General features: G+C 40.9%; 1 protein-coding gene across 1 annotated transcript; it reads left to right on the top strand.

The window, feature by feature from the left end:
- Positions 1-4,954: 4,954 nt before the first annotated feature.
- On the top strand, positions 4,955-14,361 carry TMED2 (transmembrane p24 trafficking protein 2). Its single transcript, XM_019950236.3, has 4 exons — positions 4,955-5,232; positions 6,667-6,859; positions 9,676-9,783; positions 12,827-14,361. Exons 1-4 carry the CDS (start codon positions 5,053-5,055, stop codon positions 12,949-12,951), a joined length of 606 nt encoding a protein of 201 aa, XP_019805795.1. The 5' UTR covers positions 4,955-5,052; the 3' UTR covers positions 12,952-14,361.
- The last annotated feature ends 914 nt before the right edge of the window (positions 14,362-15,275 follow it).

The following is a 15,275-nucleotide window of genomic DNA, read 5'->3' as shown; positions in this document are numbered from 1 at the left end:
CACATGAAAAGCTGCTCAACATCACTAATTATTAGAGAAATGCAAATCAAAACTACAATGAGGTGTCACCTCACACCAGTTAGAATGGGCATCATCAGAAAATCTACAAATGACAAATGCTGGAGAGGGTGTGGAGAAAAGGGAACCCTCTTGCACTGTTGGTGGGAAGGTAAATTGATACAGCCACTATGGAGAACAGTATGGATGTTCCTTAAAAAACTAAAAATAGAATTACCATATGACCCAGCAATCCCAGTACTGGGCATATACCCAGAGAAAACCATAATTCAGAAAGACACATGCACCCCAATGTTCATTGCAGCACTCTTGCATTAGCCAGCACATGGAAGCAACCTAAATGCCCATCGACAGACGAATGGATAAAGAAGTCGTGGTACATATATAAAATGGAATATTACTCAGCCATAAAAAGGAACGAAATTGAGTCATTTGTTGATATGTGGATGAATCTAGAGACTGTCATACAGAGTGAAGTAAGTCAGAAAGAGAAAAACAAATATCGTATATTAACGCATGTACGTGGAGCCTAGAAAAATGTTACAGATGAACCAGTTTGCAGGGCAGAAATAGAGACACAGATGTAGAGAACAAATGTGTGGACACCAAGGGGGGAAAGTGGTGGGTAGTGGGTGGTGGTGGTGGAATGAATTGGGAGATTGGGATTGACATATACACGAATATGTATAAAATAGATAACTAATAAGAACCTGCTGTATAAAAATAAAATAAAATTCAAAAATTCATAAAAAATAAAAAAAGAAAAAGTCGAGAGAGAGAGAGAGAGAACAAGGAAGAAGCAGCAACAATTCCTTTTCTGACCTAGCTTTGGAAGTCACAGACTGTCACATCTTCCACATTCTCTTAGGCAAAGGTCAGTCACTAAGTCAATTCTGCCTCCCATTCCAGGGGAGGGGAATTAGGCTCCAATATATATATATATATATATTTTTTTTTTTGCCTGTGCCATGCAGCATGTGGGATCTTATTTCCCCGACCAGGGATCGAACCCGTGCCCCCTGTAGTGGAAGCGCAGAGCCCTAACCACTGGACCGCCAGGGAATTCCCTAGGCTCCACCTTTTGAAGGGCGGAGGATCACGGAATTCCTGGATATATTTTGAAACCATCATAACAGGCAGTGATAGAGCTGAGGAACCCAACAGGATGGTGAGACAGTGCACAGATTAACAAAAGCAGAAAGACACCAACCCATTTAGGACTAGAGAAAGGAAGGGACGAATTAGGACTGTCAAAGCTCAGGACCCAGGACCACCCAGTGGAATCGGGACCTTCAGAGGAGCTGGAGCCTTGAACATGCAGTCACTAGCGGAGGTGCTTCCCAAAGCAGTGAGGGAGACAAATGCTCTGGCTTCTTCCTTCCTCCGCCCTCTAATCTTCCGCCAGTGCCTGGAACCGGCTGAACCTACCAGGAAGCAGAGTGAAAGGGAGCCTGGGAAACAGATTTCCTTGTGATGCAGAGGTGAGCAGAGAGGTCTGGGATGGGTCTGAGATTAAAGGCCTCCACGGAGTCCCCCAGAACAGCTTATTTGATTAAGTGCTGATGTTGTGGTCAAACTTGTATTGAATTTTCATTATTTTTGTATATCAATATTGTTATTAATAAAGTGACTTAAAAAAATTTTTGGTTGTGTTTTCGTTGCTGCGCATGGGCTTTCTCTAGTTGCCGTGAGCAGGGGCTACTCTTCATTGCGGTGCGCGGCCTTCTCATTGCAGTGCCTTCTCTTGTTGCAGAGCACAGGCTCTAGGCGCATGGGCTTCAGTAGTTGTGGCGTGCAGGCTCAGTAGTTGTGGCTTGTGGACTCTAGAGTGCAGCCTCAGTAGTTGTGGCGCATGGGCTTAGTCACTTCGTGGCATGTGGGATCTTCCCGGACCAGGGCTTGAACCTGTGTCCCCTGCATTGGCAGGCGGATTCTTAACCACAGCGCCACCAGGGAAGTCCCTAAAGTGACATTTTAAAACTGAAAATGAGGGACTTTCCTGGTGGGCCAGTGGTTAAGACTCCGTGCTTCCACTGCAGGGGGCACGGGTTCCATCCCTGGTTAGGGAACTAAGATCCCACACGCCGTGTAGCGTGGAAAAAAAAAAAACTGAAAAAAGAAAAGAAAAATGAAAGAAAATTCTCCAGTCTCCTTTACTCTTTCCTAATTTTAAAAAAGACTTCTGTGGGACCAGAAGGGAAGGGGAATGTTAATGCCCAGACAGGAGAAAGCTGATTTAGGCTTTCTGTGGAAACAGCCTTTGTTCTTCTCTTTAAAACTTGTCAGCATTGGAGAACTGACTATGCAACTGATACAAATCCCTCATCACTTTCTACCCTGGTTTCCTAGTCTCTGCCACAACAAGCCTCTGATTCCACGAAGAAATAATTTATCTTGTCCACTCTATGTCCATACAAGAATGTGTACGTGAATGTTCATAGCAGCTTTCCTAATAAGAGCCAAAAAGTGGAAACAACCCAATGTCCATCAATGGGTGAATGGGTAAACAAAATATGGTCTATCCACATAATACAGTATTGTTCTGCTATAGAAAGGAATGGTATACTGACACAGGCTACAACATGGATGAACCTTGAAAACATTATGCTGGGTGAAAGAAGCTGGTCACAAAAGGCCACATATTGTATGATTTCCTCCCACAGAGACAGAAAGTAGATCAGCCTGGGGTGGGGGGCGGTATGGGGAATGGGGTATGACTGCTAATAAGTCAGCATTTCTTTTCGGGTGATGAAATGTTTTGGAACTAGACTGGTGATGGCTGAACAACTCTGTGGGTGACCTGACAAATCCTGAGCGCCTGTAGTTCTTTGAATTAATTTGTCTTCAGATCCTGAAATATTGTTGAAAGATACTTGATGAGTAATTATGACAAGGGTGCTAAAAAGAAAAACCTGGGCAAAGAAGAAAATATACCATGTAGTTGATAGATTTTATAGTTTTGTGATTAGAGTTACTTTTGTCTCTTTTCCAATTTTTGATAGCATCATTACTTTTATAATATAACATATAAATTTATAGATGACTTCTGGCTGCATCTTTGGTTTGGCCACCACCATGTTTTCAAAAATTGGAGTTGAATGTATTTACATACAGCATCTATGCTTCAGTTTGCCACACTCCTCCCTACTCCCTATTGCCTTAAGCTGATGCCATCTCATATAAACTGCCTGATCCCTGAAGGCATTTGGATTTGGGTCCCATGACTTACATAATAAAACCCCCATAATACACAATTCACTGTGGTCCACTGAGATGCTAAGTGTCCACATTTTAAATCCCTGACAAGTGGAGTTAGAATGTTATTTAATCAGTTTGAAAATGAAAATTAACATTTAACATCCAGATAAAAATAGAATTGTTCTTGGTACTTTTCTACAGAGTTGGGTTGCTTGGGAAGTAAAAAAGGCTATATTTGTCAGTTTATTTCACTTTAATAGGAAACCTCTTAAGGTACAAGCAGAAAGAGATTTACTATAGGGAAATAGTGGCTTCTAAATGGGCTGGTGAGGCTGGAGAAGCAAGCTTTAGGCTGAGCCTCCCTCCAGTGAAGGCTGCCAGGATAACATTATGGAACTGACCTGCCAGGAAAAGCAGGGCCTTTTGCAAGGTGGGGAATCAGGGGACCATTACTAGAACTCTGAGTTCACTAACACATTGTCACAGCCAGGAACCTTCCATCACCCAAGCTGCACCTGTTTCTTGACACCTGAGTGGGAAACTGGATACTGGGCCACTACTGCCCCCTATTGCCTGATAGCCTTTGAAGAAATAATCCCTCAAACTTGCACAGCACATTTATGTACATAGCGTCACCGGATCCTTATGATAACTTTACCAGATAAGCAAAGAATGTGGTGGCACATTTTTTATAGATAGGGAAATTAAGGTTCAGAGAGGTGATGGAACATAATTAAGGTCACACAGCTATGTGCAACACTGGAGTAACAATCCATATCTCATCTTCAGGCCAGTTCAGTGAACTTGATGTCAGCTAACATGTCATGAGTGAGGTTTTTTGTGGCCCTATGCTACAGCCTAAGAGCATAGTACAGACATGCCAGGACTAGTGCCTCATGAGTGACACAGACTGGTAAATAACGATAACTCAGTAGGCACAAATCTGCCTTGTAAACACAGAGGAAGGCGTCTAGTATTTGGCAGAAGGAGGTCTGGAGAGGCCATCTGAGTTGGGTTTTGAGGGATGAGTAGGAGTATGCCAGGAGGCAAAGACTGGAAAAAAATTGTCTTAGTAGCTGGCAAGAGCTAAAGGGGTGTCAGCAAGACTCTGGGGAGGTGAGAGACTTCTAACTTTGGAGAATGTAGACAAGGTAAAGTTTTTTTGTAGTTGTATTATATACATACAGTAAAATACGGAGCATTACTCTTAAGTATACAGCTTCCTGAGTTTTAAAAAAAAGCGTACGTAAACACTCATGTACCCATCATTTAGGTGGCGATATAAAACATTTCCAACATCGCAGTAGGTTTCCTCGTGCCCCTTCCCAGTCTATACCCGTCCCCATCCTTCCCCAGTCGGTTGTTGAGAGGTGAGGGGAGGCTAACATAAAATCTCAAGTCCTTGGCTTCAGCCCCATTCCTCCTTCCACTTCTATTGCTGCCTCCAAATCTTTCGCCGTCTTTGTGGATAATCCTAAAAAGGTCGTGCATGGGGCGGAAGAGGTTTCTTGATACTACCGCTTTCTAGTGTGCTTCACGGAAACTTAGGCTGTACGCGAACGGGGATAGGGATACGGACGATGGTTTCTGGTCCTTCGGAGCCACCGTCCAGGCTCGGGCAGCGCAGAGCTGCCTTGTCCCTCGGCGGCCGCCGTGCGTCCGTTACGTGGCAGCAACTGGCGCCCACCAATCCACGGCGCCCGCATCAGCCCCCTCGGGTGGCGCAGCCGGAAGGGGCGGAGCTGAGGTGGCGGCGGCTGAGACGACAGCGGCGGCAGCGGTGACGGCGGCTCTGGAGGCCGCAGTCCCGGTCCTGGCTTCGGCCCCAGCCCCACCATGGTGACGCTCGCTGAGCTGCTGGTGCTCCTGGCCGCCCTCCTGGCCACGGCCTCGGGTTACTTCGTCAGCATCGACGCGCATGCCGAGGAGTGCTTCTTCGAGCGGGTCACCTCGGGCACCAAGATGGGCCTCATCTTCGAGGTGGCCGAGGGCGGCTTCCTGGACATCGACGTGGAGGTGCGGGCGCGTTGCCCGCGGCCAAGGCGGGGTCGCGCGGCCGCTCGGGGGTTGTCGGCACCCGGGGCCCGCGGGGGGAGCGGGACACGGAGGCCGCTGTCCGAGTACTGGGAGGGGCCCGAGCCGCCACCCGGTGACCCCCTAACGGTCCCTTTCCCCGCGCCCGCCCGGATTCCGGGCTCCGCTCGGGATACGGAGCCGTTGCGTGGTTGCTTTGGATTCTCAGCTTGAACGACGTGTTCCCCTTGGAACCTCTCGCCGAGCTTTGTCGACCAGGCGCCGCGTGTCAGCTCCGGGCCCAGGAGGCGTTTCACAGTCGCGTTTAGTTAGTGGCAGGTCTCGATGCTTCCCTTCATAGCGCAAATTAAAGTTGAGACGTGGCATGGAAACTTCTGAAAAAGTAAATCGGAAGCTATGGAGGAGTGCTAGGCAGGTTCACGTTGTGTTTGCCTTTATTTTTTCACCCGACTTAACTCGTTCTTACACAAACCTCCGGATACCTCGTTTAGCCATCTCATGACTAGGAGAGTGGAGTTGGGTCATGCAGTTTAGAAGTGACTGCAGCGTAGTATCTGGAGAAAACGGAAAATTATTTTAAGAAACTAGCAGTCCCTAAAATTTCTCCTGTGTCTATTTTTAAGTTCAGGGAATGACTCGCTTCTGACTTTCTTTTTAGGAAACCAGATGTAATTACTATTTAAATTCAACTATTAGTATGATTAATTGGGTCTAAGGATTTTCCATCTGACAGTGACCATCAACTGAGTGGGACATAAATCGCACAAAACAAGTGAAGTCCAGAAATAAGGAGATGACGGAAGGAATGACTGTTAAAATTAGCTAAGATCTTAAGACATCAACTGTTTCAGTCTGCAAGTTTTACAGGTGGCATGGGCTTCATAAGAGGAACTGACTTGAGCAAGGCCTAACAGTGGGGTAACACACTGGGGTGAGAACATGGGGCTCCCAATTTCCAACCTAGTCCTTTCCCTTAGGCCTTTAGGCATCTCAGATGAAGCAGTTTCCTTTACCGGCAGATCAATCAGGAAAACCTAGATGTGTAGCTTGCTCAAAATTCTTAGTTTTAAAGAGATTTCTTTTTTTCTGGTTTTGATATTAACAGCTACATATTTGCCTGTTTGTTGGTGGTGTTGGGCCACTTGAAGACAAGTGTATGGTGTGTTTCTGAGGGGTTTACGTTTAAGTTGGACAAATAAGACAAATGTTGTCACATAAACAAATGTAGAGTTGAAAGGCGTTCGGAGAGCCTTGTTTCTTAAATGGGAGAACTGCAGCCCAAAGAGGTTACTGTCAGTAACTGAAGTGGAGCCAACGGCAGGTTACATTTTCTTAGAGAATGTTCTATTGCCAACAGACATCACTTACGATTTTAAATCTTTTGAGCTATCTCACGCGTTTCTCTCCTGCTTCCAGATTACAGGGCCTGATAATAAAGGAATTTATAAAGGAGACCGGGAGTCCAGTGGGAAATACACATTTGCTGCTCACATGGATGGAACATACAAGTTTTGTTTTAGCAATAGGATGTCCACCATGACTCCAAAGATAGTGATGTTCACCATTGATATTGGGGAGGCCCCCAAAGGACAAGACATGGAAACAGAAGGTGAGATGAACATTCAGAAGATTGATAACACATTCTAAGAGTTAATATTAATTCTGTACATTTTATGCACCTGAGTGGAGTGTTTGATATTTTAGGTTCTCTGACTGTATTTATGACCAAAAACCTTTTGTGAAATATACTTTTTATTTATCGAAATCTCCTAATTAACAAGAAGAAGTTATTGGAGGTTCATGTTTATATTTTACTTCTTTACAATTGCTATTTCAGGCAGCTTAGTCACTTGTGCTCTTATAAGCATGTAGGTTACATGTGTCTTAGGTTGTTTGTTCTGTTAATTTGCTTATTCTGGTATACACATTTTTAGTTGCTCATTTGTATACATGACTAGTTTAGCTAAACTTTTTGTATGTGTGTGTTTATATCTTATACTTTTCTTCAGGTGGTGGAGATACCTGGGATGGTATGTGGATTGATTTTTGACAGCATCCTGTCTTTCTGCATATTTTTGTTGGCTACTGTCTAATTTCTGCTTTCCTTCTGTCTAACCTCAGTTTGTTAGCATGAGAGTGTTTTTTCTCTTAGTTAAAAAAAAAACCCTACAGCTAATTTAGAGTTTTAGAGTGGTTGTTTTTTGGTGGTTTTCTATTTGGTTACAGGAGATACAGGTTAGGTCATTTGAAACTTGGTTAGATGTGAAATGTAGTTCTAGGAGCCATGTCTAGATAAGGTGACAAAAGCTTTGTCAGACATATGTTGCAGTTGGATTAATTTTTATTCCTCAACTGACCAGCCGTGAACCCTAAATTGATTCTTCTGGATAAATTGCTTACCAGGAACCAGCATGTAAGGATTTTTTTTTTTTTTGGGCACAGTACATTTCAGGATTTTTGGAAACTAGTAGTAGTAGTAGTAGTTTTAATAGTACTTCATAGTATTAATGTGATATCATTTGCCCTAGATAGTGAGCACTTAGTAGAGTATTTACATAAAGAAGGTGAACTGTTTTTAGGTGTTGAAATCTATAGAATTTAGAGAATCATACTACTAAGAAATTTCTGTGCTTGCTTTCCAGGGTCATTTGCAGTTCAGGACTTGGCTAATTCTCAAAGAGAATCAGGAGTTTTGAAGGGCTTTGACTTTGTTCATTTTCTGGAAATTAGTCCTTTCTAAATAGTCAGAAAATGTTGGCTGATGAATGTGAATACTCTTCTTAAATCTTTTAACACGATATTTAAAATGCTCGCTTTTGTTTGTTAATATCAGTGAATGGCAGCTATAAAATCAAGCTTTCCTCTAAAGCAGTGGTTCTCAGGTTAGGATGATTTTTGCCCCCCAGGGGCCATTCGGCAGTATCTGGAAACATTTTTGATTCTCATGGCTGGGTTGGTGGTTGTACAATGCATTGGACAGCTTCCCACCACAAAGAATTATGTGGTACAGAATGTCCATAGTGCTTCTCCTGAGAAACCCTTCTCTAAAGGTTCCACCTAGTGCCTGGGCTTTTCACATGAAGCTAGTGAGGGATCATTTGTGATTCCAGCCCAACTACCTTAAAATGGTAGAGGCTCTTGGTTTCTCTTAAGAAATGTAGGATTATCTGTGGAATTATCTTGGAATTCAAGATGAGGCCCAATCTTGGGCAGTCCTGAAGAAACCCCTCCGATGCAGTCTTCCCTTGTGGTATATTTTTTTCATACCTGTTTGTTCATTGTCATAATACAGCATTACGTAGAAGCATACACTTATTTTTCAGAACTGTTAGTTTACCTTGCTAAAGAGAATACCTGCTTTTAAACCTTGCGTGGCTGAGAGCTTGTTTCTTCACTTGCAGTGCCTGCTGTTTCCCACTGTAGTGAAATTATTGCTTTGACTGTAATAGAAGAATGTTGAGTTGGTGTGGATTTTCCTCAAAACATCTTCATGTTTTTCTCTGCTCAGCTTCATAAAGATTAAAAGTCAGTTTTGATACTACTCCTAAATTAACATTAGACTTATATGATTTTTTAAGAGTAGATTTTGATTTAGTTTAAATATCATTATTTATAGGATTATTATTAGGGTTTTGTTTATTTTATGTTTTGTGGCACCTCCTCCCCACCCACCCCCACCAGTCTTTTTATTTTCTCCACTATGGTTAGCTGGTTAGCAGTGAGTTTAGTGAACTTAACTTAGGAATTCCTTGGAAGACATTTCTTAGGGTTGTAGTCCTTTAGTTAGTAAACGTTGTATAGTATGTTTCCTACTCTGAAAAGGGTTTCTCTACTGGGAATGAACTTGAAAAAATGCGTTGAGAATTAAATTGTCATCAGTGGTCCAAAATGATGTCTGAGCCATTTCTTAAAAATAGCTTCTTTTGGGGCTTCCCTGGTGGCACAGTGGTTAAGAATCTGCCTGCCAATGGAGGAGACACGGGTTTGAGCCCTGATCTGGGAAGATCCCACATGCCGTGGAGCAGTTAAGCCCGTGCGCCACAACTACTGAGCCTGTGCTGTAGAGCCCGCGAGCCACAACTACTGAGTCCGTGTGCCACGACTGCTGAGGCCTGCGCACCTAGAGCCCGTGCTCCGCAACAGGAGAGGCCACCACAATGAGAAGCCCGTGCACCGCAACGAAGAGTAGCCCCAGTTCGCTGCAACTAGAGAAAGCCTGCGTGCAGCAACAAAGACCCAACGCAGCCAAAAATAAAATAAAATAAATAAATTTTAAAAAGTTAAAAAAAAATAGCTTCTTTTGTATGCCTTCTCTGGAGGAATTTTTTGTTTTTTTTTTTTTTTGTTTTTTTTTACTGCTTTATAAGTATTTTTCAGAAAAAGATTGCCAAGTATGTGCTAATCTGTTTTCAAATCCGTTTGTAGCTCACCAGAACAAGCTAGAAGAAATGATTAATGAGCTCGCAGTGGCAATGACAGCTGTAAAGCATGAACAGGAATACATGGAAGTTCGGGAGAGAATACACAGAGCAAGTAAGTTAATGATTTGACTGGGGGCTGTGTCTGGGGGCCGTGAATTGGTGATGGTGTATTACCCAAGAGCTTGCTTGTATTTTCCTCATTTGGAAATTTTGCAAACATAAACATACTAAAATATTGACTTAAAAAAACATCTATGCAAAGATATTTTTTGAGTATACATGTTTCTTTGTAGAACTTTGTACTAGACTAGTTTATTATTGGGACGTTCATTCTGAACCAGACCTTAGTTTAAAAAAATGTATGGTCAGCTAGGGAGTAAGCTAATGGTTTTTGTAAAGCAGAAGGGAAAAACACTGAAAAATGGATATTGCTTTTTTTTTTAACTTTTTATTTTCTATTGGAGTATAGCCGATTAACAAAGTTGTGATAGTGTCAGGTGCACAGCAAAGCGACTCAGCCATACATATACATGTATCCATTCTCCCCCAGACTCCCCTCCCATCCAGGCTGCCACATAACATTGAACAGAGTTCCCTGTGGTATTGCATTGGTTTTAAATCACACATCTGAAACTTTTGTGCCAGTGTGGTAAATGTTATATGCTGAGGCTTAGCTGTTTTTCTAAAACCTAATGTTTAGTCTAGTTAAAATAGAAAGCATTAAACCATGAATAGAGGTACTCACCAGGTGAAGATCAGTTTGGGCTCCCAAGTTTGTAAACTGGGAATTGAGAATGTATTAGTCTTCAGAAACATTGATAACTGGAATCCCATCTTAGGTTGCAAAAGCCTGTTTTAGCCCAGGATGTAGCATTAATTATGTTGGTTTTGCATTTAAAATTAAGAGGTACCATATTGACCCACAGACCAGATGACCATATTTTAGATCCAGGTCCGCACCCATTCAGTATCTTCATCCTCCATGTTGTCCTTGGGGATAGACCTCACTGGGAGCACGCTCGTCTGTAAATGTAAAGTGGCTTATGTCTGGAATCTTTGCTTTGAAGTTGGGGTAGGGAGTGGAGAGAAGAGCGACTCAAATAGATAAGAACAGGTTGAATTTCTTCAAGATGTGATTCTGTTCTTCCCACCCTCTTACATCTATTCTTGCTGCTGATAGAAAGGCCCCTTTAAGACCTAGAGTGCAGACTTCACCTGTCCTTGGGAGAATAATGAGTAAATGTAACAGACTGGAGAAGTGCCTCTGTTCTCCCTTTTTTGGGATGGAATGGGGCCTGAGATGGACCAAGGCTTTTATGCATACTCTCTTGCCTCTTCCACCATGATTCCTTCTCCTTGCCTGCACTCTTGATCTCCTCACCCTCTGGAATCCCTACCTTCTCTCCCTTACCTGTTGGTTATTTTGCTCCCAGGTGGGGGCCAGCCCATTCTGGGATGAGAAGGGCAGTGAACAAAGTGTGAGGACTCAGAGTTTTCACTGCTTTGTAGTTTAAGTAGTTCAGGCCAGGTGGCTTTAAGGAAATAGGAGGTTCTTGGGAACACAGCAGCCAGAGGAAGCACCAGTCTTCCAGTCTATGGGGACATCCAACCTATTCTCTTGTCGTTAATTTGAATGGAGATACTCTTGTATTTGTTTCACAAACAAAGTAGAATTTTAGACATTCAGTTTAATTTCACAAATCAAATAGTTCCCACAATGTTGTTTGCTATTTGTACATCTTCCTATAACACTGGCTTCTCAGAGATGGCTCTAATGAGACTTTTTTTTACACTACGGTATTGTAATAGCTCTGTGTTGCTTTTAGATCAGGCTAATGTGTGAATGGCAAGAGAACAGCGTCTTATATACACACATTTTCCTAGATGGTTACTTTCCTATGTTAGTATGCTTCAGTGTGTTCTATTTAAGCTTAAAGATGCATTTTTCTATAAGTGAATGGAGAGATAAACACTTCTTTTTATGTGGTTGCTTAATATTTTGAAGTGTTTACTCAGCCATTCCCCTTTTAGACAAAAATTTTAAGATGCTAGTCATTCAGTTATGCTAGAAATTGGTTACTAAGTTTGCAGCAGAAATAAACTTCATGCCATGGAATTAGCACTAAAATGTAAGTGTTGGTGGTTTTTAGAGTTCTAGTTAATGTTCTTGGGCATGTGTCTGTTTTTAGTCTGGAAAAAAACCCACTGTTTTGAATAACTACAAGTTATCTTTCTGGAAACATTTAATTGCTTTTCACTTCTTTTTGAGTGATCATCAGTCCAGTATTTATTGCAATTCTAGTTTATCTTTTAATAAATGGTATACATACATCTAAAAATAGGACAGTTTTTCATCTATATTACTGTATTGCTCATTATTATTGTTTTTAGTATTGGCCATTTGCAGAAAAATCAGAAACTACCCAGTGCTTTTAAAAAGTTAAGGAATTTGATCAGGAAGTTGAAAGAATGTGATATAAATTGAGTGGAATAAAATAATATAGTCACGGCTGTTCCTTTGATGATCAAATTCTTAGCTTAAAAATGGGGTAAATCATGAGACTAGTACAGGTTTGTCTAGTAGTAGCTGCCAGTACTGGTCCATGAAACTGAGAAACCTCACCATCTAGAGCAGATGCTAAGTACTGTACATAGTGCTCAGTAAATATTTATTGGATAAATGCTTAAAGAGAAAGGCACTTAGACTGACACATTTTGACTTGGTAGGTAGTGCTTTTTGGTTAACTCTGTGATCTTGAAATAATCTCTTGATTTTTTTTTTTTAAGTCAATTTTCTGATTCAGCAAAAAGGATTGTAATGCAGGGACTTTCTAATGTGTTGGATTGGGTTTTAACCCTAGACTGTGACCTTAGGCAGGTCACTTGTCCTCTCTTTTCTCATGCATTATCAGATTGGGCTTGACTGAACTCCATGAATCTTTAAGGTCTCATCTAGATCTAAAGTTCTCTGCTTCTAAGTTCGTTAAGTTGCTTGGGGACAAAAGACAGAGGTATTTAGAGTATTGTGAGTGTTGTGTGAAGTATTACTCTCACATGGAGTTAAGAATAGGGGATAATTTATGATGCCTATGCTGGTTTTTTTTTTTTCTTTCTTTCTTTTTGTTAAATTTTGTTTGTTTGTTTGTCCTCAACAGTCAATGACAACACAAACAGCAGAGTGGTCCTTTGGTCCTTCTTTGAAGCTCTTGTTCTAGTTGCCATGACATTGGGACAGATCTACTACCTGAAGAGATTTTTTGAAGTCCGGAGGGTTGTTTAAAAAGCCTTTTCCTGATGATCTGAAACTCATAATTCACTGTTTACCAGACATCTTGGTCATAATAATGTCATTAGTTTCTATGTTTTTATTTTCTAAACTGTACATTCACAGCTTCTGTTTCTTTGTGATTAATAGATATTGGGGGAAAACACTTTTTTAGGAAAGTTACAGTGAAAATTTGACATGTGATTGGCATGATTTCATATTTCAGTTCTTTCTCCATATACAGGTCCTTCCAGAACTCAAACACTGTAAGTGGAATTAGGTGTATAGTCCTTATTATATCTTCTTTCCTTTTGTTTTCATAGTAAAATGCAGTTTGTTCAGGATAGTACTTTACTGATAGTACTTTACTAAAAAGGACTGCATTCTTGGGATCCCTTATCCTGCAGTTCAAGTCATTAAAGGTTCATTTTGTTGTTGAGTCCTTATCAGAAACAACAATCTGAATCTTGACATGTTCTATCCAGCCTAATGGCAGAGCTCTGTGACTAGAGGATGCTACCAGGTTGGTACTTTTATACTTTGTCTGTCTTGTTTTTGCTTTAAAGATAAGACTTAAACCAACAACCTTTTTCCCCTTTAAAGTTTTACTTTGCTTAGAACTCAATCACCACCACTTAAAATTGTTGACACAAGCAGCTAATAACCATTTTTTGGTTTCTGCCTAACCTTGTAAGAAGTCTCTATTAAAGCCAATTCTCTGGGTGTTGCAGCGAACGGTGGTTCTTTTTCTTTCTATGCTGGCACATCCACTTTCTCTACTCTTGGCACGGAGGAGGTATGCATTCACATAATTGGAAAAATCTGGATTTGTGAAGCCAAAGGGTTAAAAGCCTCTTGGATTTCTTTGCAGTGATATACAGCCACTATTTTATTTTTGATCAGTGGCATTTTGGCCACTGTTTAATTAGTGTACTGAGCATTACTGTCAGTACTAGGGTGTTTGTTTTTGTTTTTCTTGGGTCTTTCTTTTTTTGGCACATGTGAATTTTGTATAAAACGAAATGACTTTCTCTTGGCCTCTGATGATGGGTTTAAAATTAAAGGAGCATCTAGTTTTGGTGTGGGGATGATCCAGGATTATGTTGTGACTGATGTATATTGATTACTTGTACATTTGTTTTGGATCTTTGCAAGGGGAAAACTACAAGTAACGAGTTTTATATAATTAATTTAAATTTGTTACAGGTTTTCATGTTCAGGATAAACAATTTTTCAACCTTGGGTGAAAATACTTGCAACAGTTTAAGGTGACTGTGTTTTACCTTAGGACAACTGTTGCATGCCAATTTGTGTGCGTGTGTGTGTGAAAACACTTCAAAATTGAGTTAAAAGATGTACATTTAAAATTGGTTGTGTATCTAATCTGCCCCAGGTCCAGTAAATAAACAATTCTTTTTAAAAACAGTCTTGGTATTCTGTGTTTTATATATTAACGATTAATTCATATTTGTTAAATACCAACTTGCTAATCATATTTGAAATGAGACATGTCATGTTTTCTGAGTAATGATGCCTGTTATAAATATGTTACTTTTTATGTCTGTAAACTTGAGGATAGTGAATAGGAACCAATTTTAGGTTTCCCCGTGTGATTCCTTTGATGGGTTAGTGTTATTAACATCTTAAGTATTTTTTTCATTGGAAAAAAAGTTTGAGTTATTTTCACTCAACCATCTGGTTTGTGGATGTGGGAAATAACTTTAAAAGGGATCAAATGATTTGCCCAAGGCTCCCAGATGAAGAGTGATTGATGGGACCAGAATCTAGATCTCTGCCTTTAGAAATGTTTCGTCTTCCTCTATTACACTAAGGGCCTGCTAGTAATAAAAGAAACTATGGTTTATCCAGCACTGTGTAATGTTCTGGCTGACGCTAAGCGCTTTACATGGTCTGCCTCATTTATTTCTCAAAACATCTATTACCTTGGGTGCTATTATAATCCTCATTATGGAAATAAGCAGGCTTGGAAAGGGTCCCCAGATCAGAAAATTAGTAAGTAGACCCCAAAATGAAAATGCAGCTATGCGTTTTCCTTCTGTCTTTGCTTTCAGACCTGTTTGGAAGTCCTATTTTATAAAACAGTTGTCAAAGGCGTTTTGAGGATGTGATGATGGCATTAAAGTGAAAATGTTGCCTTAGGCTTTCTTTACTCTTTCACTTTCTAGTTTGAGATGACTGGAGTTTGCATAAGTACTGTCCCCATTTATTCATTCCTAAAATATTTGGATGACTGCTGTGTGTAACCAGTTGTAGGCACTGAGATAAATAGAACAGAAAAATTCCCATTATCCTAGGATTTACCTTTTAGAAATTATATG

This window comes from Tursiops truncatus, chromosome 13 (genome assembly GCF_011762595.2).
Source record: "Tursiops truncatus isolate mTurTru1 chromosome 13, mTurTru1.mat.Y, whole genome shotgun sequence".
In the NCBI taxonomy this organism is placed as follows: Eukaryota; Metazoa; Chordata; class Mammalia; order Artiodactyla; family Delphinidae; genus Tursiops; species Tursiops truncatus.
Note: the sequence above shows the minus strand (reverse complement) of the source record. Positions and strands in the feature narration are given on the sequence as shown.

Bases quoted from the DNA above. Each gene is read 5' to 3' on its own strand.
- TMED2 (XM_019950236.3), top strand. From the start codon at position 5,053: ATGGTGACGCTCGCTGAGCTGCTGGTGCTCCTGGCCGCCCTCCTGGCC. The intron at 5,233-6,666 runs GTGCGGGCGCGT...TCCTGCTTCCAG, and splicing joins TCCTGGACATCGACGTGGAG to ATTACAGGGCCTGATAATAA. The intron at 6,860-9,675 runs GTGAGATGAACA...ATCCGTTTGTAG, and splicing joins ACAAGACATGGAAACAGAAG to CTCACCAGAACAAGCTAGAA.